The sequence below is a fragment of the Equus quagga genome, chromosome 11, assembly GCF_021613505.1.
Source record: "Equus quagga isolate Etosha38 chromosome 11, UCLA_HA_Equagga_1.0, whole genome shotgun sequence".
Classification (NCBI taxonomy): Eukaryota; Metazoa; Chordata; class Mammalia; order Perissodactyla; family Equidae; genus Equus; species Equus quagga.
In genome coordinates, this window is record NC_060277.1 from 33204282 (window position 1) to 33227051 (window position 22770).

Genomic DNA, 22770 nt, shown 5'->3' on the forward strand with positions numbered 1-22770 from the left:
TTGCTACTTGCTTTGCACAATCCCCAAGTAAACAATTTAGATACTTGGTGTATTCTTTCTTCAGTCACGCAAAAGTTTCATGTTACTCTCTAGAAGGGCACTTTCCAAGATTTAGTTGAGAAATAAATAGCGTATCTTTGGAGCATTGTTGTTTTCCTTGTAACTTGTAGCTCTTAGCCTGGAAATCGATACTTTTAATACTTGAACCCGGTTCATATTAAAACACCGTGGAATCCAAGTATTCTACTCGAAGAATTGCATTGCCTAGATCCTTTCGGGGGGCCATCTTGTAGTTGAGAAAAGGAGCAGCCGGACGGGAACTGAACTTACCCGCCACTTTTCCCTAAAGGTCACGGGAAAGAACGAAATACCGGGACTGGCGCGGTGAGGTACAGCTGAGCAAGTGTTCCCTGAAGGGGGCGCGATGTTTTGAGGTTAACAAAGAGCGACAGCTGCCGGGTCAGCTAAGGTCTCCGCTATCACTGCCATCTAGACTTGCCGCCTGCCTGACGTCCGGTCTCCCGAAGCGGAGCCCAGCGCGGCGCTCAGGGAGACGCAGCCTGCAACCTTCCAGACCTTCCCACCAGAGACTCTGGTTTGCCTGAACTGCCGCTGCGGGCTCACCGAGCGCCCGCCAGAGTTGGTTCCGTTTGACCCATGGGCCCCTCCATAGTCTGAAAGTAGCGCCGCGAACTCAGCCCGCTTTTTCCGAAAGCATTCTTAGGGAAGAACATACCTCCCCTTGCAGGAGGATCACGCCTGGAGGGCGCTGGGTACAGAACACTTAAGCTCTTGGCTTTCTGCCCGCTGTAAAGATGAAACTGGGTCGGGCATAGCGCTGGCAGCAGCAAGACGTAAAGTACAGGAATGTTCAGACACTCGCTTGGTGGTCACTACAAAGTGGAGGTGGGTTTGCCCATAACAAACATGGCGTGGAAAGACGTTAACCGGGTACAGTCACGTGCTCGAACACCAGGATGGGGGACAGTATGGCTTCAGATGACAAGCGGATGTTATTATTATTCACTTCCGGGTGAGACCACTCAGGCGCCATCTTGTCTTGTTCGTGAAGAAGTGGAAGCATCGGAAGGGTTGGAGAGGTATTACAGGAACGGTGGCGACAACGGTGTTCCGGAACCAGAGTGGGTAAGTGGTAGAGAACAATTACGCGCGGGGACTTGCCGGGCCACTACAGCCTTCTTGGTTTCCGTGGCGAAGGTAACATAACTGAAACACGTAGGCTGCGTACGCCGCTTGGCGCGACTGCTGAAACCTCGTTTCCTTAAAGCGGCGGCGTCCGCCGGACTTGGTGAATCTGAGCGGTGCTCTCGGTGAAAAGAAAATGTTCTTATTAAAGAGAGTGCTCGTGACCCCTTGCTCCAACTATGAGAGTGTCCTCTCGAATGAGAAGGGACTAATTGTTGGGCTCCTGACCGGCCGTTAAGCACTGCGCGTGCGCAGTGGGAACCCCCGTATGGGGTGGGGGTGCAGGGGGCCGGAGGAGGTGGGGGCCGGGACCTGGGCCTTATGCGCCGTACGCCTCCTACTACGCAGGCGCAGCTAAGGGCCAATGCATCCTGTTAACCACAGTTAGGTTCCTAGTTTGTATTTTTGTTGTGTTTTTATCCAGTGATGAACATTATGTGTTAAGTTTCACGAAGGAACGAGGTAGCATCCAGTATTTAGGTTGTATTATCCTGTGGTGGATATTGTCATGTGAATATTTTGGGCGCTTGACAAATTTTGATTCTCGGTGGTTAATTCAGGGAAGAGTAAAATAAACTTGGAGTTTCTGATTGGAGTGCAGCAAGGCAAAAGCAACGAAAACAAACCAGGACACTAAAGACTCACCTGTGGGACTGCTCTGTAAGGTGTCGTGGTGCTATAGGGAAAGTAACAGTAAGTCAGTTTCCTTAAGATGTTCTTGAGACTGTATTTAAAAACTTTTTATTAATAGACTATTTTTTTAGAAGAGTTTGATTTACAGCAAAATTGAGCAGATAGTACAGAGTTGTCGGATAAACCTCACACACACACCTTACACACACGCAGTTTCTCCTGTTATTAACATAAAGTTAGTATGGTATATTTGTTACAATTTATGGACCAATATTGACATATTATTATTAAATAAAGTCCATAGTTTACTCACATTTCCTAAGTTTTAACCTAATGTCCTTTTCCCCTTCCAGGATCCCATTTAGGGTACCATATGACATTTAGTTGTCATGTGTCCTTAGTCTTCTCGTAGTTGGTGACAAATTCTCAGGCTTTCCTTGATTTTGATGACTGTGACAGGCTGAATTATGTCCCTCCAAAATTCCCATGTTGAAGCCCTAACTTCAGTACTTCAGAATGTGACTGTATTTGGACATTGGGTCGTTAGGGTAGGTCCTAATCCGTTATGACTGGTGCCTTTATACGAGGAGAAATCAGGACACAGAGGGGACACCATGGAAAGGCAAGGAGGAGACAGCTGTCTACAAGCCAGGGAGAGAGGCCTCAGAATGAAACCAACGCTCCTGACATTTTGATCTTGGATTTCTAGCCTTTAGAACTACGAGGAAATAAATTTCTGTTGTTTAAGCTACCCAGTCTGTGGGACTTTGTCGTGGCAGCCCTAGCAAACTGCTACAGTGACCTTGATAGTTCTGAGCACTGGTCAGGTATATTGTAGGGTGTCCTGCTATTGGAAGTTCTCTACTATTTTTCTCATTATAAAACTGGTATTAAGGGTTTTAGGGAGGAAGATCACAGAGGTAAAGTGCCTTTTTCATCACATCCTATCAAGGGTACATGCTGTGAATGTGACTTATCACGTTGATACTGACATCGATCACCTGCTTGAGCTATTTTCAGGTTTCTCTACTGTAAAGTTACTCTGCCCTACCCACCCCCTCCTTTCCATACTGCGCTCATTGGAAGGAAGTCCCTTTGCACAGTCCACACTTCAGGAGTGGAGAGTTCTGCTCTCCCTCCTTTAGGGTGGAGTATCTGCATAATTTATTTGGAAGTCTTCTGCATGGGAGATTTGTCTCTTCCCTCCCTTTTATTTAATCATTTATATTAGTGTGAACTCATAGATGTTTATGGCATAATTTATGTGATAATCCAATATAGTCATCCCTTGGTATCCGAGGGGGATTGGTTCCAGGACCCCCACAGATAATATAATCTGCAGATGCTCAAGTCCATTAGTCCAACCGTCCATATCTCCCAGATTTATCCAACAGCAGATGGTAAATATTAGTATGTCCATGATCCGCAGTTGCTTCAGTTTGCAGATGTGGAACCCGAGGGGAGGGAGGGCTGGCTGTACTACTTTGTTTTGTTGCTCAAGTTGTTCCAGCTTTGGATGTTAGGACCCCTTTCCAGTTGTCTGCTGTGCCCCTTTGACTTGCCCCCATCCTTTTTTTTTTTAAAGATTTTTTTATTTTTTCCTTTTTCTCCCCAAAGCCCCCCGGTACACAGTTGTGTATTCTTCGTTGTGGGTTCTTCTAGTTGTGGCATGTGGGACGCTGCCTCAACGTGGTCTGATGAGCAGTGCCATGTCCGCGCCCAGGATTCGAACCAACGAAACACTGGGCCGCCTGCAGCGGAGCGCGCCAACCCAACCACTCGGCCACGGGGCCAGCCCCTGCCCCCATCCTTTTTTGAGCACTTTTTTACTTCCTGGTACTGCAAGATGCTCCAGGCTCATATTGTATATTTCTTACCTCAGTTCTAAGAATCAGCTATTTCTCTAAAGATTCCTTTTTTGGGTGAATGGTGTTAGAACCAAAGTATGTGTGCTTGGGGTGTCATTTCCTTTAGACTCTCTCTCTACATTTATTTTTCAGTTATCACCTTTTTTTGATGTCTATAACCAACGTATCCAATTCTCCAGTATTTTTTTAATACCTCTCTTGAGCTACAAGCTGCAGAGTATTTCATTATACACTAAAATGCATGTCACATCAAGTAGTAAAGTTTTTTACCATATTTCAAATGAGTATAAGACTCACTTTTACTAGTGCCATTTAGGTGCCATTTCCACCTAACCTGAAGTGAGCAAATGAATTGTTTTTGACGTTGAAGTCAGTCCCCTGGTGTATGGGACTGAAACGGCAGGGGAGAAGAGGATTATTGCATTTTGTGGTTTCTAAACTGTTTGATGTGAGAAACATTTCACTACGTGCATCAAAGAATGGGTGTATTTCTTTTTCTTTGATTTTGCAATTGATCCTTCAGGACTTTAAAACAAACACTGCATTCTCATCCTCATTCATCTCTTTGCCACACAGTCTATGAGATGACTTTTACAAATGTTAATGATTGTCATTTAAGCAAGTAATTTTAAGACCCTCAAAGCAAGGAATGTTCTAATATAGAGTTGTCTAAGAAATGGATAAGATAAACGATGGTCTATGGTCATTACTGGTTGTGTTAGTTTCTTAGGGATACTGTAACAAATTACCACAGAGTGGCCTAAAACAACAGAAATTTATTCTTTCACAGTTCTCCAGGCTAGAAGTCTGAAATAAAGTTTTCAGCAGGGCCATGCTCTGCTGCGCTCCCGCTCTCGGGTTCTCTCTCTCTGCTCTAGGGGAGGATGCTTCCTTGCTGTTTCCCAGCTCCTGGTGGTTCCCAGCAATCTTTGGCTTTCCTTGGCTGTAGACACATCACTCCAGTTTCTGCTTCTGTGGTCACGTGGCCTTGTCTCTGTGTGTGTGTGTGTGTGTGTGTGTGTGTGTGTGTGTGTGTGTGTGTGTGTCTTCTTATAAGGACACCAGTTGTATTGGATTAGGACCCACCATAATCGAGTATGACCACAGTTTAACTTGAATACATGTTTAACTTGAGTACATCTGCAGAGATCCTATTTCCAAAGCCTTGGTGGTGATATTAACCACTATTTATTGAAGCTTCCTGTGCTGAGTTTTCATATGTTTCTCATTTAATTTTCACAATAACTCTATGATGTAGACACTGATTATATCCTCCATTTTACAGATGAGAAAACAAAGGATTAGAAAATAGTTATTTTGCCCACATTCACACAGCTAGTGAGTGGTATAGGTAGGCATCATGAACCAAAGCTTGTGCTCTGAAGTCTAGGTGACAAGTGAGGGTCAGAAAACTTAAAAGGAGAACTGAAAAAGTTGTCCTTGACAGCCAGTAAATGTGAGTAAGTAAAAGAAACTTTGTTTAGAGTTATTTCTAGAAAAGGAAGTCCATGTATTGGAAATGATGGTAGGGAGTCAGTACACATGATTTTGATCATTAAAGTGGTTTTACTAAGTGCACATCTACTTGCAGCTCCAGTAGGCACTGCATAGAGCTAATTATAATGCCTACATTGTATCAGTTTACAACCTACAACAGAAAAATCTATACTTTGTACTCTGATATGCCATTAGAGCTTTAGAAAGCAGCAAGCTGTGCTTATGCCAGCTTTTTGGTTCTCATAAATATAGGTCAACAGCTTCCTTATCATTAACCTTTAAAAGTAAACAGAAAGAAGGAGCTACAGACCATTCATTTATTCATTTGGTGTTTAGTGAGTGCTGTGTGCAAGAAGCTGTCCTGTACTTTGTGCAAGGTAGAAAGACAAACATATTCATGTTTTTATCAACAGCTCTTGATCTAATAGGAAGAAAATGAAACCGTTTGAGGGGCAAACTGTTCTCACCTTGCTCATGTTAATTTTTAAACTTAGAATTCCATAGAAAAATCTGAATTAATGCATTTTATTACTTTATTTGTACCGTTTAAGTTAATACCAGGTGGATGAGATCTTCTTTTCAAATGTTTGTTGTTCCTTTTTTTCTCAGCATATATGACAATCCCTAAATTGTTTGACATTGTTTTGTATTAATGAACTGTTCAAGTAAATAAAAAAGATATTTTGAAAGAAAAAAATGTTGAAAAGCTTTGCTTTCTCATTTCCGATGTACCTGTTTCCCTTAACTTTATAATGGTAAATACTTTCTCATTTTAAAGTTAGTGGAAGAAAAAGTTCCAGATTAATTTTGAGATGACCACACTTTCATGTTGCATCTCTAGAATTTATTTTTAGTATTTCTAATAACTTCATAAACTAAGAGCAAACACATACTCTTTTTTTTTTCAGGGCGTAAGTAATCTTGCTGCTATGCTTCCGAGCTGCAGTCTGAGTCAACCGAAATTTTAAACAGAAGGTGAACCTCTGAGGTCAGTCAAAATGCAGTTAGTGTTTCTTCTTTATTTATTTATCTTTTAATTAAAGTTGTAAGTGAAGTTACTTTTCAAGGGCTCTAAATAGTCATTTAGCTTTTAAAGGGCTTTAAAGGTATAGTTGGAAAAGAGAGAAAAAGGGGGAGGAGAAAGTAAGTCTGGAGAAAGTACAAAGGTATTAGACTTGTCGGAATTTTTTTTTAAGATTTTTTTTTTTCCTTTTTCTCCCCAAATCCCCCTGGTACATAGTTGTATTTTCTCCGTTGTGGATCCTTCTAGTTGTGGCATGTGGAACGCTGCCTCAACATGGTTTGATGAGCAGTTCCATGTCCGCGCCCAGGATTCGAACCAACGAAACACTGGGCCGCCTGCAGTGGAGCGCGCGAACTTAACCACTCGGCCACGGGGCCAGCCCCACTTGTAGGAATTTTTAACTTTTTATTGTGAAAGTTTTCACACTAGTTTACAGGAAGGTAAACTAGTTTGGTGAACCCCCCATACCCATCACCTGGGTTTAATAGTTATTAACAAATGTTCTCTCCCTTCTGCTTTTCTGCACTGTTTACATGTTAAGAAACCTGGTCTTGTAGACCATCTCACCTTTTGGATTTGTCTGATTGTTTCTTTTGATACTGTGTACCTCGTTCCTTTGTCCCCTATAATACCTTTGCACTGGAAATGAGATCCAAAAGCTCAGTTGGATTCTAAACATTTTTGGTGAAAATCTTCATGGTGATTCTGGGAACATAATATTGTCTATCTTGAGAAGACACCTAATAATCTGTAGACGTAATATTTGAGCAATCTTTGAATTTGTGATTTCCCACCAATTTTTCTTCTGAGATTGCCTGAATAAATTGTTTTCTTAGGTTTGGCAATGTGGCAGCTTTCTAAATCTGTTCGACCATGTGCATTCATTAACTAATTATTTGTAAGGAAGAGTTTTTCATCATGAGCTAGAGCTATTTGGTTACCCTCTTCTTTGGTTCGGGGAGATTAAGTCACTTTTTTTCTTATGGTCTTTAAAATAATTACATTTCTAGAGATTTATATTTGGAAAAATTAGATTTCCCCCCCATTTCTGAGCTAACTTGATTAGAGTATGGTTGCCACCACACTCTGACACCAGCGTTGTCCACTTGCCTCTGGCAACCTATTGACCAGAATTTTAGAGCTCTGGTTGCATAAGTGTAACATCATATAACAATTTCTGATGTGTGAGCCTTTAGAATTAAAAAACACTCATTCTTATTTTTAAACTATGTTTGTTTTGTTGAGGATAGAAAATTAAATATATTTTTAAAGTCAAGATGTGGGATCAAGGAGGACAGCCTTGGCAGCAGTGGCCCCTGAACCAGCAACAGTGGATGCAGTCATTCCAGCATCAGCAGGATCCAAGTAAGGAGACAGATTGAACTGGGAGGTGGGGGAGGGGAGATGTAGAGAGATGAATGGGAGATAGGTGATGGGATTAGGGAGATGGAATCGGGATTGGTTTATTGGATCATTTTTATGGTCAGAATTTAGTCTTTTCTCCTAAATAGTCTTGCCATAGCACACATGTTAGGGAATGAATTTCCCTTTGGTAGACTTCCTCACAGAGTAGAAAGCTTTATGAAGATTTTACATATTTAAAACTGATTTAGTTCTTGTTTTTCTAAAGAAAGAGGAAAGTCTTTCTTAAATGTGTTGCTTAAATAAAACGTACTTCTATTGTTAATTTTGAATCTTACAGTTCTCTGTAGATCATAGTCAACTGATAATATGCTATATCATTTAAAAATTTCTCTTTATTATGGAATATTTCAAGCATATACAGAGGAAAAAAAGAGTTTAGGGAGCTCCCATTTATTACTTAGCTTTAATAGTTACTGACCCATGGCCAGTTTGGTATTTCATTGATATGACCCCTTCCATTGCCCTGCCGTTATTGGGTTAATCTGATCTTATTTCCTTTTTTAATAGCTGCATAGTATTCTGTTATATCACTGTACTGTAATTTAATCCACCTTTGGATGACTGTTTATAGCTTTTTACTTTTTGAAATATAATTTTGTATACATATCATTATTCACTTGTCCAGTTATTTTCATAGGAAAAAATCTGAGAACTAGGTTTGTTAGATGACAGTTGCACGTTTGAAAAGTTTTAGATACACATTGCCAAGTTTAACTTTGTGTGGGTTATGCCAATTTATCTTTCTACAAAAATGTGTGAGAATACCTATTTAATCTTTACTAAACTGAGATGTGAAAAACTGTACCTTATTCTACTTTGTTTCCTTTATTAATAATATTAGATCTTCAAAATGTTAACTGCAGATATTTAAGGAGGACCTTTAAGATAGCGGAGGCAATGAATTTTGAGTAAAGAATGGCTAAGAAGGTGTTGAGGAGATATATTTTGACAAGAGAAAGGAGGCTTAGCTCAGGCAGAGTGACTGTGAAGAGGAACAGGGATAGCTAGCTGTATTCGTGCCAAGTCTACTAGATCCGCTGTGGGCCTGCGTAGGACCTGTTTGAGGAGGAAATGAGTGATTTTGATCATTTGTTGTTATGGTGGTTAAAAAAAGACGAATAAGACTTTGAAAACTCAGTTAACTAACGTGCAGGGGGTAAATTTCCTTTGAGCTTAATAGAAATTAGTGAAGAGTGTTTTTGTGGAGTCTTTCTGAAAGTCTTAAGTAGTTCATATTATTTTGTAGCCTGAAAATGGGTTATTTTCTAAGCGTCTTTTCAGCCACAACATTCTCTGTAATATTTAAAGTCTCTAGTGAGGAATAACTGAGATGCTTCTTTTACATAGAAGCACTATTCTTTTAGCTCCTGTGTTCTGAATGCTAAATTCTGCTATGTTAAATTATTTTAGGTCAGATTGACTGGGCTGCATTGGCTCAAGCTTGGATTGCCCAAAGAGAAGCTTCAGGACAGCAAAGCATGGTGGAACAACCACCAGGAATGATGCCAAATGGACAAGATATGTCTACAATGGAATCTGGTCCAAACAATCATGGGAATTTTCAAGGAGATTCAAACTTTAACAGAATGTGGCAACCAGGTTTGTTGTTTATATTTTTTAAATTTTAGGGCTGCTTTTAAAATAAAATGAGGATTAAAATTAAATTGTTTAATTTGCTTATTAGTTTTATGACTTCTTGAAATTAATGCTCCTTAAAGAATAGGCGGTTTCAATTAGATTTGACCTTGAAATTTTGTGGTTAAAATTATTCTGTACTCAGTCTGCTAGCATTGTGGCACTCAGTTTGATTTTTTTCTTGGTTCTTCATTCCTAGGCTGACAGGGGCTGGGAACACTGGAAACTTCACTTGGCATCTAGGGAGGAGAGCATTCTATGTCTCTCTGTTGCAACCTCTGGCCTTTTCAGAAGCAGCACTGGCAGAGCAAAACATGTCTAGTCTCTAATTAAAGAAAAATTATGTCACTATGTGACAAATTAGTCTGTCAAATATACTCTGCCCCTACCATCCGCCCATCTTTTTCTCCCCTCTTTCTTCACATGGTGAAGATCTTCCATCAGTTTTTCTGTTTTATTTTTTGTTTGTTTGCTTTTTTACTTCACAGTATAATTTAGATTCCTTGATGCTAGTTCAGTTTTCTATGACTTGTGTTATTATTTTTAATAGTCATTTCAAATTATTTATAGAGGAATCTTACATTTGAGTATGCTGATGGTGAAGTCATATCTCCCTTTCCCTTTTAATACTTACTATTGTTTCTCAATGTAAGAATGGAAAACTCAGGAAATAATCCTCTAACATCGCTTTTAAAAGAATAACAAACATTCTAATCTTTGATACTGTGAGGTAGTTCATTTCTAGTTTTCTTGAAGCTACGCCAAATTTCCCCAAGTTTGAAAATGTTTTGGTTCCCAAGTTCAAGTTTATACATGACTCACGTTGGCATCCCCACTCCCCCAACTTTATTCTACTGGCTTTCTTTGTGACCCTGGCAAGTGACTTAACCTCTGTGTGCCTCAATTTCCTCTCCTGAAATTGGCAAAAATAATACCTGATTTCTCCCTACCTCACAGGGATGTTGTGAGGATAAATGTGTTCATGGAAGCAAGAAATTATATAAAATGGTCAAGGTATTATTTTTATGGTGTTGTTACTGAACAGAAATAGAAAATTCAACAAAAAATTGCTCTGGATTTTGTTACATTCATTAAAAATAATTTTGGGCATTTGGTTTCCATTTCTTTAGCATATGAATTAGACTGGACTTAGCTCATTTGAATTATTTATTGGATTCTTTACTTATTTTTAAGATATAGAAAAGGAATTTGACCAAGAAGTCATAAATTTTTAAATCTATTTCTTTACTGAAGAATCTAGCTTTCTTGAGATCTGAAAAAATTTGTGTTGATTTTGTTATAACGCCCTGTTGAATGTTTTTATGCCTAAATCCTAAATAGAATGGGGAATGCATCAGCAACCCCCACACCCCCCTCCAGATCAGCCATGGATGCCACCAACACCAGGCCCAATGGACATTGTTCCTCCTTCCGAAGACAGCAACAGTCAGGACAGTGGGGAATTTGCCCCTGACAACAGGCATATATTTAACCAGAACAATCACAACTTTGGTGGACCACCCGATAATTTTGCAGTGGGGCCAGTGAACCAGTTTGACTATCAGGTGAAAGATATTTTGTTGCTTTAATATTGTAGATGTGCACGTAATCCATTCTTTGGAAGTGTCTCATCAAGAGTACCTAAGATATGTGTTTCACTTTTCAGTCTTGTACAGATAAGCGCATATTATGTCTCAGAAAAGTTATCAATTTTTGAGTATTAAGATTAGTAGATTTTTATTTTCTGGTTTTTGATTTGTTTAGGAAAATGGTATAAAGGATTGTTAGGGAAAACTTTGGATAAAATGAAAAATGTGTAAATGCAATAGCTATATGATGTTTTGTTTTCTAATTTCAAAATGGCACATTTAAATATTAAATAAAGTTTAGAAAATGCACAGTAGTTGAATACATTATTTATCAATAGTAGATTATGGTTAAGACAAGAATAAAATACATGAAGATCAATGCACGGTAGTTGAATACCTTATTTATCAATAGTAGATGATGGTTAAGACAAGAATAAAATACATGAAGATCATAGATCATCTTCCTAAATGCAATTCTTTCTGCTGTGTAGAGTTAGGACTCTGTCTAGTGTTGTCATTTTTTTCCCATTCTGATGTGACATGTTAATGGACTTGTACATATTTCCTTTGTAGCATCTAATTCATTCCTAGGGACATAGAACTCTATGGGGAATAATGTCATCATGTGGGGCTTTAGTTTCTCTGAGCACTCTGGTAGGGTCTACCGTTAAATTATAGTGCTAGGAGTCATTTTGAAATAACTGATTGCAGTTGTTACCTTATAAACTGAGCTATCACAATTTAAAATTTTGAAAAAACCCATACATTTCACTGGTTATATGGATAATGGACATAAATGTAAATAATATTTACCCTGAGACAGTGATCCTCTTCTTCATACATATTCAGATACTTGTATCCTCATACTTGGTATACAGATATGACAGTTTTTGTTTGGTTTTGAACAAATGTGGTGTCAGGGAGCCTCTCTTTATACCACGTTGGCATAGATCCCCATGCTAACAAGACCAAGAGCTCTGTTGACAACTGGCTTGGAAAAGCCTCTGAAAATGGCAAAGTTGCAAAAAATATTTAAAATGATTTGGTAACTTTTATCTTTGCTTAAAATAGATATTTTTTGCAAGATTAGAGAAAACTTAAGTTCACTAGAATTAGGAAGTTGGAGTTGATAAAAATTTTTCCTGTTTTTTCTAGTTACAGAAAAATTGGCATTTATTTGATTTCTTGGTAGCGGAAGGATTAGTTTTTAAAGAGATTCAGAATGAAAAAGTTCATATATATATCCTTTTCTATACTTCTTGAAAATATTGTATCAGCTGGGTTTTAGATGGCTCTTTGCATTTGCGTAGGCAGAAAATCTTTATCTTTCTTAAGAAAAGTAAGCCTAGGTGCTTGGGGCTACAGAAATATCAGTGGATATTAGAACCATGGAATTCTTGGATTTGCTGCACACATGGATTTCTACTGTCCCAGTTCATAACACACGTGTGTCCCAGAGAGTTTATTGTATTAACGTGAAGAAAAATAAACTGCCATACTCTTTCAGCATGGGGCTGCTTTTGGTCCACCGCAAGGTGGATTTCATCCTCCTTATTGGCAACCAGGACCTCCAGGACCTCCGGCACCTCCCCAGAATCGAAGAGAAAGGCCATCATCATTCAGGGATCGGCAGCGTTCACCTATTGCACTTCCTGTGAAGCAGGAGCCTCCACAAATTGGTAGCTATTTAAGTTTAGTAAACTTACATAATTATGCTACTTTATATCTGGAAATCCAAATCCAGCACTTAATGGACCAGAGTCTTTCCTTTTTACCACAAAGTAGACATCTTAGGAAGATTCTTTTAACTTACGGAATAATACTTGTTTAAATGAATTCTCAGTGTGAAAATGGACTGTGCTTTGGTTTGACTTTGTTGTGTTTTCCTATTTTAGGAAGCAGCATAGTGTAAGAGTTTGCCTCCGAGTTAGTCCACATCACTGCTTAGTGGCTTTATAACGTTGAGCACATCACTTCGTCTCTTTGAGTCTGTTTCCTCACTTGTAAAAGAGATTGAGTCACAGTAGTGATCCTTTAGGGCTTCTTTAGGATTCAGTGAGATAATGGTTTAACATACTTTCATAGTGTGCTGGCACGCTGGAAGCATTAAGACAGTCTTCACTGTTGCTGTGAAAAGTGATGATTTTAAAGAAAAGCCTGTGTTTAACAGGTTCTTTTTATTACCACTGCCTTGCTGGAGAAAGAAAATATTTGTTAGAAGCTCTCACATGGCACCAGAGTTCTTTTTTTTAATTCACTCACAAAGTTTATAGAAATTCAACAGTAAGGAACTCATGCATTTATGATTTTTACTTAACTGACTGGTAAATATTTTTTCCCATGTGAAACAGATGCAGTAAAACGCAGAACTCTTCCAGCTTGGATCCGAGAAGGTCTTGAAAAAATGGAACGTGAAAAGCAGAAGAAGTTGGAGAAAGAAAGAATGGAACAACAACGTTCACAATTGTCCAAAAAAGAAAAGAAGGCCACAGAAGATGCTGAAGGAGGAGATGGCCCTCGTTTACCTCAGAGAAGTAAATTTGTAAGTAGAATCCCCTGACGTAAAACTCCGTGTGATATCTATATGGAAAGTTTATTGAAATAAATAGGTATTTTAGCCTGTAGAAAAATATTAATGTTCCTGAGATTACTTTCACTGAATATATTATGGACTATGTTTTTACATATGTGTTACTGAGGGTAGAGTAAGGAGAAAGGGGGCAGCAAGTTCATAAAACATTTCATTCCAGAGAGAAATTATTCAGTGGGATGGTGGATAGGTATTACCATGACTAACAAATGTGTGTTCTTTTGCTGTGGTCCAGCTAACTCTCTAGAGTGGATTATAAAACAAAACTAAGTTAAAATGGCAGTAGAGAAACACATCTGCCCTTTTTGAACATTGAAATATATACTTATAACAGAGGATGTAATAACTTTCCTAATTTTTGACAGCAGTGAAAGTACATAGTTTTAAATATATAAATCTTCATCACTTGGATGGCATGAGTGGCTTACTAGTTTTTTAATTTAGCCACAATGTGCTCCTGGCTGGTATGACAGCCACAGCACTGGCCAGTGTGTGACTCAGGAAATGGATCTTGCTCTCAAGGCCATTTTCTGCTTCAGAAATAAGTCTCAACAACAGCAAGGTAGTAGATTTAAGCAGACATTGGTTTTATTTAAATTCCGTAAATTAATTTTTAACAAAAGAACCATGTCAAAGAGTATTTTTGTTCTGAGTGTTAGGAACATAAGAAAAAACAGACTACCACTGTTAAAATTGACCTTTTTCCCCCCAATTTTTAAGTTATTATGTGAAATATTGAATTTCCAGATTTGATATTTTTTTGAGTGTCAGAAAAATTGTTTGGAGATTATCCTCTATTTCCTCCCATATGCGTTTGTGTTACGTGTGTTCTTCCCCTGGTTCAAATAGCCTTTCTAGGGGCTGGCCCAGTGGCGCAGCAGTTAAGTTTGCACGTTCTGCATTGGTGGCCCAGGGTTTGCTGGTTCGAATCCCACGTGCTGACCTACGTACAGCTTGTCAAGCTGTCCTGTGGCAGGTGTCCCACATAAAATAGAAGAAGATGGGCATGGATGTTAGCCCAGGGCCATTAGCAAAAAGAGGATGATTGGCAACAGATGTTAGCTCAGGGCCATTCTTCCTCACCAGAAAAAAACGAAAAAAAGCAAATTTCAGTAACTTTCAGGGCCAGCTGAGATTTAGAAACTGACTGTAGATTTTTGATGTTATGTCACAAGATTTTAGGTAACTGGCTTAAATTTATAGCTGTAAAAGTTAGACTTAATAATATGACTGTGGTCCATTTATCCAAAGTTCTACAAGCCACTCATTTCAGGACCATCATATAAATAATAGGTAGTGATTAAATCAGTCTCTGGGTGTGATGTGTTTCTGGTTATTTATAAAATAAGGTCATAATTGACTAAGAAGACAAGAAAATTGAAGAATAATGAAAACAGTTGATTCTCATATGCTATTTTGTAGTCATACATTTCCTCTCAGGTAGCACTTTAAATTACCAAATAAGATTTAGAGAGAAATTCCATCTTTATATATCAGTTTCATAGATTTTTTAATTTGAGATTTTAAAGTAGAATATGTAAGGAGCCAGCCCCATGGCCTAGTGGTTTTCAGCATGTTCTGCTTTGGCGGCCCAGGTTAGTGAGTTTGAATCCCGGGTGTGGACCTACGCCACTCCTCAGCCATGCTGTGGTAGTGACCCATGTACAAAATAGAGGAAGATCGGCACAGGTGTTAGCTCAGGGCTAATCTTCCTCAAGCAAAAGAAGAGGAAGATTAGCAGCAGATGTTAGCTCAGAGCGAGTCTTCCTCAGCAAAAAAAAAAAAAAAAAAAAAAAGAATATTTAAGATAATGATTTTACATTATAAGCATGAATTTGGACTACCTGTACTGTTAACTTTTTTTAGGATAGTGATGAGGAAGATGAAGACACTGAAAATGTTGAGGCTGCAAGCAGTGGAAAAGTCACCAGAAGTCCATCTCCAGTTCCTCAAGAAGAGCAGAGTGAACCTGAGATGACTGAAGAAGAGAAAGAGTACCAAATGGTAGAATATTCAATTTCTTAACGTGTACAGGATTTTTAAAAAAATTTTTGTTGAGGTGTAATTGACATGCAACATTTTATTATAGGATTTATTTTGTTTATATATTTTTTAAACTATTGGTTGGCTGTCTTAACACATTTAAACTGAGAACTCATGAAATAATTATAAAATGGATGTTAATATGTAGGTTTGCTGGGCAACAATGTCTGCAAAATCCAGGTAACTCTTATAATACAAAATCACAGCTTATAAAAGTTAGAAAGCACATTTCCTAATACCATGGTTGTAATTAAACAATGTTTTACTATATGAGACCCAAGGGAACATTTGTTGATCTGTTATTTTCCAAAGTGTTTTCTCAATACTGAGAAAGATTAAAAGACGTCATAGAAAAATAAGTCTAGGAAGCACTGAGTTAAGCACAAATAGAATTCTTTACTGCAAGACCTCTTAAAGCCTTTCATTTCTGTAATGTTTATTGTCATTTTCTAAGATTGGGAATGTAATATGCTGCATTTCTCATATTGAAAGATTAATGATCTTTGGAATGTATTTGGAAGGGCTGATTCATTATAATAGATGAGGAATCTGGAGTCCACAGAGGCTAAGGGACTAGTAGTCCACATTTGAAACAGCTCTGGGTAGCCAAACCAGTGCTGGAATCCAGCTCTTACTTCAGGTCTATTGTACTCTGTACTACACTAGTCAAGAAAAAGAGGACTTGATCTCACAGAATGGAATAACTGCTTTTTCCTTGTTGTTTTCCCCCTCAACTTTTACCTTCAGCTGAGGGTTAATGTAAGTTCCTAAGTGACTTAGGAAACTGCTGTTGTGCTGCTTAATAATATTATTAAATGAAGGGATACTCCTTTGAACTGGAAACATCTGTGGGAATTTTTCTTAGGGACTTTTTAAAAATGTTTGTCTCTAGAAGTAGAATTCAATGTCTCTACAGATAAATTCATATTTTTTCTTTAATCTATATGATTTTGAAATTTGTTAAAGTTTTGATACTTTAGAATAATTTCAAGATATTTTATGCCTTAGAATGGTTGATCTGATCTCTAAAAATGTTTTATAAAATGGGCTTGCCTTTTAATTTTTTTGAAAATGTCAAACTATATTAGTAACTATTATAATTAAATTAGAAACACCATATAAAATATCCTTCTATAGATGTTGCTGACAAAAATGCTTCTGACTGAAATTCTACTGGATGTCACAGATGAAGAAATTTATTACGTAGCCAAAGATGCACATCGGAAAGCAACAAAAGGTATATATTGTGGGTGTTCTTGGTTTTGTTTTTCTGGGGGTGTTTTGGTTTTGGTGGCTATTCTGGACTTTTTATTGTCCTTGTTGAATTACTAGCAGATATTTGAATATTCTCTTCTTGCATGTTTTAACTCTTTGGGAAAAGTTAGATTTGTAGACACCATATTAAAACTATAAAAATATTTTTGTTTTATCCAACATACCTGAGTACAAATGAGCAGTTATTGCTGTTGTTCTATAAACTGTATGATGGAAACTTCTTGATGTTCAATTTATTTCACCTTTTTTTTTTATAGATACCACGGTATTGGTGTATGACTTCTAATACAATTTAGTTTGACTAATGAATTATAAGCCTTCAGTTTTCACACTTTATCACTTATAATTCTTACAGAAGCAAGTGATTCTTCCCCACACCCTCCCTATTTTTAGTACCTCTTAAATTTATTGAAAGCAAAATTTAAGTTATGGGCCATACTTCAAAAATTAAAATGCTGATGTACTGGTTGACAGTTTTCCTCATTATAAACCAATTTCAGCTCACATCAGAATTAGAATTTCAAGGCCAGACATGCTACTGGTTTAAAGTGAATGTTGTGTTTTTAATGTTTCTTCTCTCCCCAAAAAGCAGCAATAGTAGTAGATTTAACAATACCATAGACTCTCATGACTATGAAATCGTGGCTATTTGTGTTAACATGTTGTTCCTGTTGTTGATGTGATACAAAGCTCCTGCAAAACAGCTGGCACAGTCCAGTGCACTGGCTTCCCTCACTGGACTCGGTAAGTGTTCTCCTTATTTGTGAGAGGGCCTTAAAGGGAAACTCACACTTACCTTGTCTCTCTACATGTTCTGTTTTGAAACTGTACTATTCCTACTCAGTTTATAAAACCTAGGTCTTAGGGTTATATCAGTCTCTGGTAGGTTTGCCTATTTTTTTGACTAAAGCATTCACAGTGGAATTATAATAAATATGGTGACTAATTCATAGTTTATTGGAGCAAGTTGTAATAATTTGTAACTTAGCCACGATAGTATTTAAGCTGGCTTTCAAAATTATTGCATACACGCCTTCGGGAAGAACTATCCACTGATGCTTTTAAGGATCTTTATTTAGATTGTATTGCAGCAAATCAAGTTTTAACATAGAGGAAAGGGTTTATCTTACCATACTATAATAGTAGTGATGTGTTCCTAATTTGCTATTTGCATGATATATTATCAAATATATGAAAGCTTGAATTTGTCTTTTTCACATCTTCATTTCCAATTAATCTTTGTGAGGATCAACAGAAATGGGTATAACCAAATGCCCATGTGATTTTGTTATGACTACTATTTAGATCACTTCAGGGTGGGGAGTAGTTTTAGCGCCATACTGTTTCTGTACCAGAGAGAATTACAGTATTCTGATTTTTTTTAGGGAAAAAATACTTAGCATACTAACTGGGATTTCTAAGCTTTGGGCAATGAAAGAGTTAATTCTAGAAATATTTTCAGGATCAGCATAAATGTTTTAGAGGTAGTTGATGTGATTGTGCTTTAGTGAGGCTTTCCTGTCCTGTTAAAAGATTTGATGGACAGGAAAGCAAAACCATTATCGTGATTCCTTTATGGTGGGAAATATGAAATAGTCCAGAAAGAGTAAGATACTAGGTATCAATTTTCATGAGGGTTCTATGAACTCAGTAAGTGTTGGAATTTATACTCCTCCCCACCCCGAATAAACATGTTCTTCCCAGAAAAGGCAGTGAAAAAAGAAATGAGCTTTCTTCTCGGACCTTAAAAAGTTTTTAGGGCATAGAATAATTTTTCCATATGATAGACTGGGCTTTATGCACACAGGTGGACTGGGTGGTTATGGATCAGGAGACAGTGAAGATGAGAGGAGTGACAGGGGCTCTGAGTCATCTGACACTGATGATGAGGAATTACGGCACCGAATCCGGCAAAAACAGGAAGCTTTTTGGAGAAAAGAAAAAGAACAGCAGCTGTTACATGATAAACAGATGGAAGGTATATCTTTTACTCACTTAATTTTTGTTCAGTTTCGTTTGTATTTCTTTTTCTATTTCAACCAACATAAAAATAGCAAAGGATAGAATTGAGGGTAGATTATATAAATAATATGTGATATGACTGAAACTAAGGTTTTGGGCTCATTTGCAATTTTTATCAAACTTAAAATCAAAATTATTTGTAGTATTCAAGATATCTGGTTTATAAAAGGTAAACTGTGTTTTGTTTTCTTTGGGGAGACATTAATTTCAGTGGCTCTAAGCTGTTTAGTGTAGTTTTATTTCTTATTAAAGTTAAAATGAAAGACGACTTTTGAAATTGGGGAAGTAATTTGTAAAACTGTTGAAAAGTGATTTGCAGCTAGGATATTTAGTTTGGAGCTAGCGTATTTAATAGAAGGAGGACTTTTTTAGAAGTTTTTTATGTAAAATAGTGTACATGAGTACAGTTCTTAACAGTTTATTTACATAATGATACTGGAATAATGAAGGAGAATATTCAGTATTTCTTTCTTGAAAAAATCTTATTTGGAATATTTGAAAGGTAATTATGAAAAGTTAGCAGTTGAAAACTCCCTGTAAGTTCCTTATTTATCTTTAAGTTGCCTTATTGGCCAAAAGGGAAATCTTTCTTACTTGCTTCACATGTACCTCTATGATTTGATGCTCTTGCTGTGCTGTCCAGGAGGGTAGCTAACTAGAGTAGCTATTGAGCACCTAAAGTGTAGCTAGCCCAAATTGAGATGTGCTGTAGGTGTAAAATACACACTATGTTTCAAAGACTTTACATGGGGGAAAAAAGCAGAATTTTTGATATATTGGGTTAATAAAATATTAAAGTTAATTTCACCTGTTTCTTTTTACTTTTTTAAGGTAGCTACTAGAAAATTTTAAGTTGCTTATGTGGTTTGCATTCTATTTCTATTGAACAGTGCTGCTCTATTGTTACAGTCTGATAGCTTGAAATTTGGTAGGATGGGAATTTTTGCATCGTACATTTGACTCTTCTTAGTATTTTTGTCTTTTTCTGTTTCAGAAGAAAAGCAACAAACAGAAAGGGTTACAAAAGAGATGAATGAATTTATCCATAAAGAGCAAAATAGTTTATCACTACTAGAAGCAAGAGAAGCAGACGGTGATGTGGTTAATGAAAAGAAAAGAACTCCAAATGAAACTACATCAGTTTTAGAACCAAAAAAAGAGCATAAAGAAAAAGAGAAACAAGGAAGGAGTAGATCCGGAAGTTCTAGTAGTGGCAGTTCCAGTAGCAATAGCAGAACTAGTAGCACAAGTAGTACTGTCTCTAGCTCTTCATACAGCTCTAGCTCAGGGAGTAGTCGCACTTCTTCTCGATCTTCTTCTCCTAAAAGGAAAAAGAGGCATAGTAGGAGTAGATCTCCAACAATTAAAGCTAGACGTAGTAGGAGTAGAAGTTACTCTCGTAGAATTAAAATAGAGAGTAATAGGGCTAGAGTAAAGATTAGAGATAGGAGGAGATCTAATAGAAATAGCATTGAAAGAGAAAGACGAAGAAATCGGAGTCCTTCCCGAGAGAGACGTAGAAGTAGAAGTCGCTCAAGGGATAGGCGAACCAATCGGTCCAGTCGCAGTAGGAGTCGAGATAGGCGTAAAATTGATGATCAACGTGGAAATCTTAGTGGGAGCAGTCATAAGCACAAAGGTGAGGCTAAAGAACAAGAGAGGAAAAAGGAGAGGAGTCGAAGTATAGATAAAGATAGGAAAAAGAAAGACAAAGAAAGGGAGCGTGAACAGGATAAGAGAAAAGAGAAACAAAAAAGGGAAGAAAAAGATTTTAAGTTCAGTAGTCAGGATGATAGGTTAAAAAGGAAACGAGAAAGTGAAAGAACATTCTCTAGGAGTGGTTCTATATCTGTTAAAATCATCAGACATGATTCTAGACAAGATAGTAAGAAGAGTACTACCAAAGATAGTAAAAAACATTCAGGCTCTGATTCTAGTGGAAGGAGCAGTTCTGAATCTCCAGGAAGTAGCAAAGAAAAGAAGGCTAAGAAGCCTAAACATAGTCGATCGCGATCCATGGAGAAATCTCAAAGGTCTGGTAAGAAGGCAAGCCGCAAACACAAGTCTAAGTCCCGATCAAGGTAGTATACTTTTTAAAGTATTTTGTCTGATTTTTTAAAAAATTTGACTGAATTATTCAAAGTTGAAAGTGTCCTTTCTCTCTCTCTCTCTTTAATAAACTCAGTTTGGTACTTGATAAATGATCATAGTCTTAAGTAATTTTAGAAATCCTATATAATATTATTTATTTAAAAATTGCAGATTCTTGAGTTTAAAATACATTTTTATTTTTAAATTTTGTCTTTTCCCTTTTTTTTCAGATCAACAACCCCTCCCCGTCGTAAACGCTGAGGAATGATGTGGCAAGAATGCCATGATGTTTAAAAAATTCCATGAGTTTTAAGGGCTTGTCTCATTATAGAGGCACATTGTGGCTGTGTAGGTGAAACCAGAATCTTTTTTTTTTTAATCTGTAAATAGGTGTACTTTTTCCAAATGCTGCTCCAAGTTACTTAATAGGATTTCTTTGTATTACATTTTTTCAAAAAATAGTGCGTAAGACTATAAACACGCCATTCTCTTTCAGCTGTAATGTTCTTAAAATTATTCTTGAATGTACTGTGATGTCAATAAAGCTCTTTAGTTCATTTTTGTTAACCTCTTGCACCTTAATTTTATGATTTTAATCTAAGGAACGTACTTTTATAAAAAGGCAGCTGGAGTTTTGTATTACAGGTTTTAAAGGTATTTCCTCTCATCTCCCCCAAAGAAAATAGTTTTAACTTCATAGTTTGTCAAAGTTTGTAAATTGTACCCATGGATTTTTGTCAAATTCCAACTTTAAGGGTGTGGAAGAGGGCCAAGAAATTTAGAAGCATTTGACAGCTTTCTAAACATTTCTTCCTATTTCGGGGATTTTCAAGTAATCTATTCTCTGTGTGTATAAAGCATAGTTCACTCCTGTAAAATGAAATTGCTGGAATCAATCAAGCCAGTGCACCATTAGCTATTTATAAGGAACAATTGTGTTTGACACTAATAGTCAAGTCTGGAACTATATTCTGCAGTTACCCACTTCTGTTTTCGAAGCATATTTTAAACACTTTGAGGTTATAGAAGTAAGACTCACAATTCAATGTATTTATTTATATTTTTAAAGTATAATATGACCTCAGCTCAGTGGAGGAATGCTGTGTTATGCAGGTTTGTGTCAATTTCATAACATTAAAATGGTCTGGTTTTGTCACTTTCTTAAAATTATGATCAGTGAGTGGTCTAGCAATTTAAGGCAGTTATAATGAGTGAAATGAGGCTCTGCGGGCATTTTAATGCTCAACTGCTTTTGGGGTCCGCTTTTATATGATTATTCACTTATACTGCGATGGTCAGATAAATCTCTAAAATAAATGCTTTTAAATTTTAATTTAAAAGGAAAAGAGCAGGTGCAGGTCACAGAAAAGTTTTAAAGTATGCCTTCTTACCAGCAATAGTTCATTTTAAAATAAGCCAGATTTTTGCCAAGATCAGTGTTTCCTAAAAATGAAGGTAGAAATAGATTTGTATAGTGTACTCTCGTACCTCTACACGGGTTCTTAAATAATTTTGAGCAGTTATGCATTTATCTAGAGGAAATCAACTGTGAATAAATGCATGTTTACCAAAATGGTTGTTTTACAGTGCATTTAGTTCTGATATTTATAAAGTTGACATTTCACAGAATAACTTTTAAATAGTTTGGAATTCTATATAGTTTAGACATCAGTCACATCTGGAGACAAAATAAAGGAAAATGTGCAATATTTTTTATGTAGGTGAGCTAACACAGTGTACCTAATTACAGAATTAATTATCTGGTTGATTTGTAATAGATAAGTTGTATAACATTTTCATATCTTAAAATGTTTTTTAGATCAATCTTCAAGTGAAATAATATTTTCAAAATAAAATTCTACAGAAAAGTTC

At 37.1% G+C, this 22770-nt stretch overlaps 1 protein-coding gene across 2 annotated transcripts; it reads left to right on the plus strand.

Moving 5' to 3' along the window:
* Positions 1-1005: 1005 nt before the first annotated feature.
* Positions 1006-21465, plus strand: PNISR (PNN interacting serine and arginine rich protein). 2 transcript variants are annotated; one of them, XM_046675619.1, is made up of 13 exons: positions 1006-1146; positions 6113-6192; positions 7479-7593; positions 9064-9252; positions 10630-10853; positions 12385-12556; positions 13229-13419; positions 15334-15471; positions 16648-16747; positions 17476-17529; positions 18593-18763; positions 19778-20888; positions 21129-21465. In XM_046675619.1, exons 3-13 carry the CDS (start codon positions 7506-7508, stop codon positions 21157-21159), a joined length of 2469 nt encoding a protein of 822 aa, XP_046531575.1. In that variant the 5' UTR covers positions 1006-1146; positions 6113-6192; positions 7479-7505; the 3' UTR covers positions 21160-21465. The 2 variants fall into 2 exon arrangements, with proteins under 2 accessions (XP_046531575.1, XP_046531576.1); XM_046675620.1 differs by having other exon boundaries at positions 19802-20888.
* The last annotated feature ends 1305 nt before the right edge of the window (positions 21466-22770 follow it).

Excerpts from the sequence above, each read along its gene's own strand:
- PNISR (XM_046675619.1), top strand. The coding sequence starts at position 7,506 with ATGTGGGATCAAGGAGGACAGCCTTGGCAGCAGTGGCCCCTGAACCAG. Across the intron at positions 9,253-10,629 it reads TAACAGAATGTGGCAACCAG|AATGGGGAATGCATCAGCAA; the intron begins GTTTGTTGTTTA and ends AATCCTAAATAG. Across the intron at positions 15,472-16,647 it reads AAGAGAAAGAGTACCAAATG|ATGTTGCTGACAAAAATGCT; the intron begins GTAGAATATTCA and ends ATCCTTCTATAG.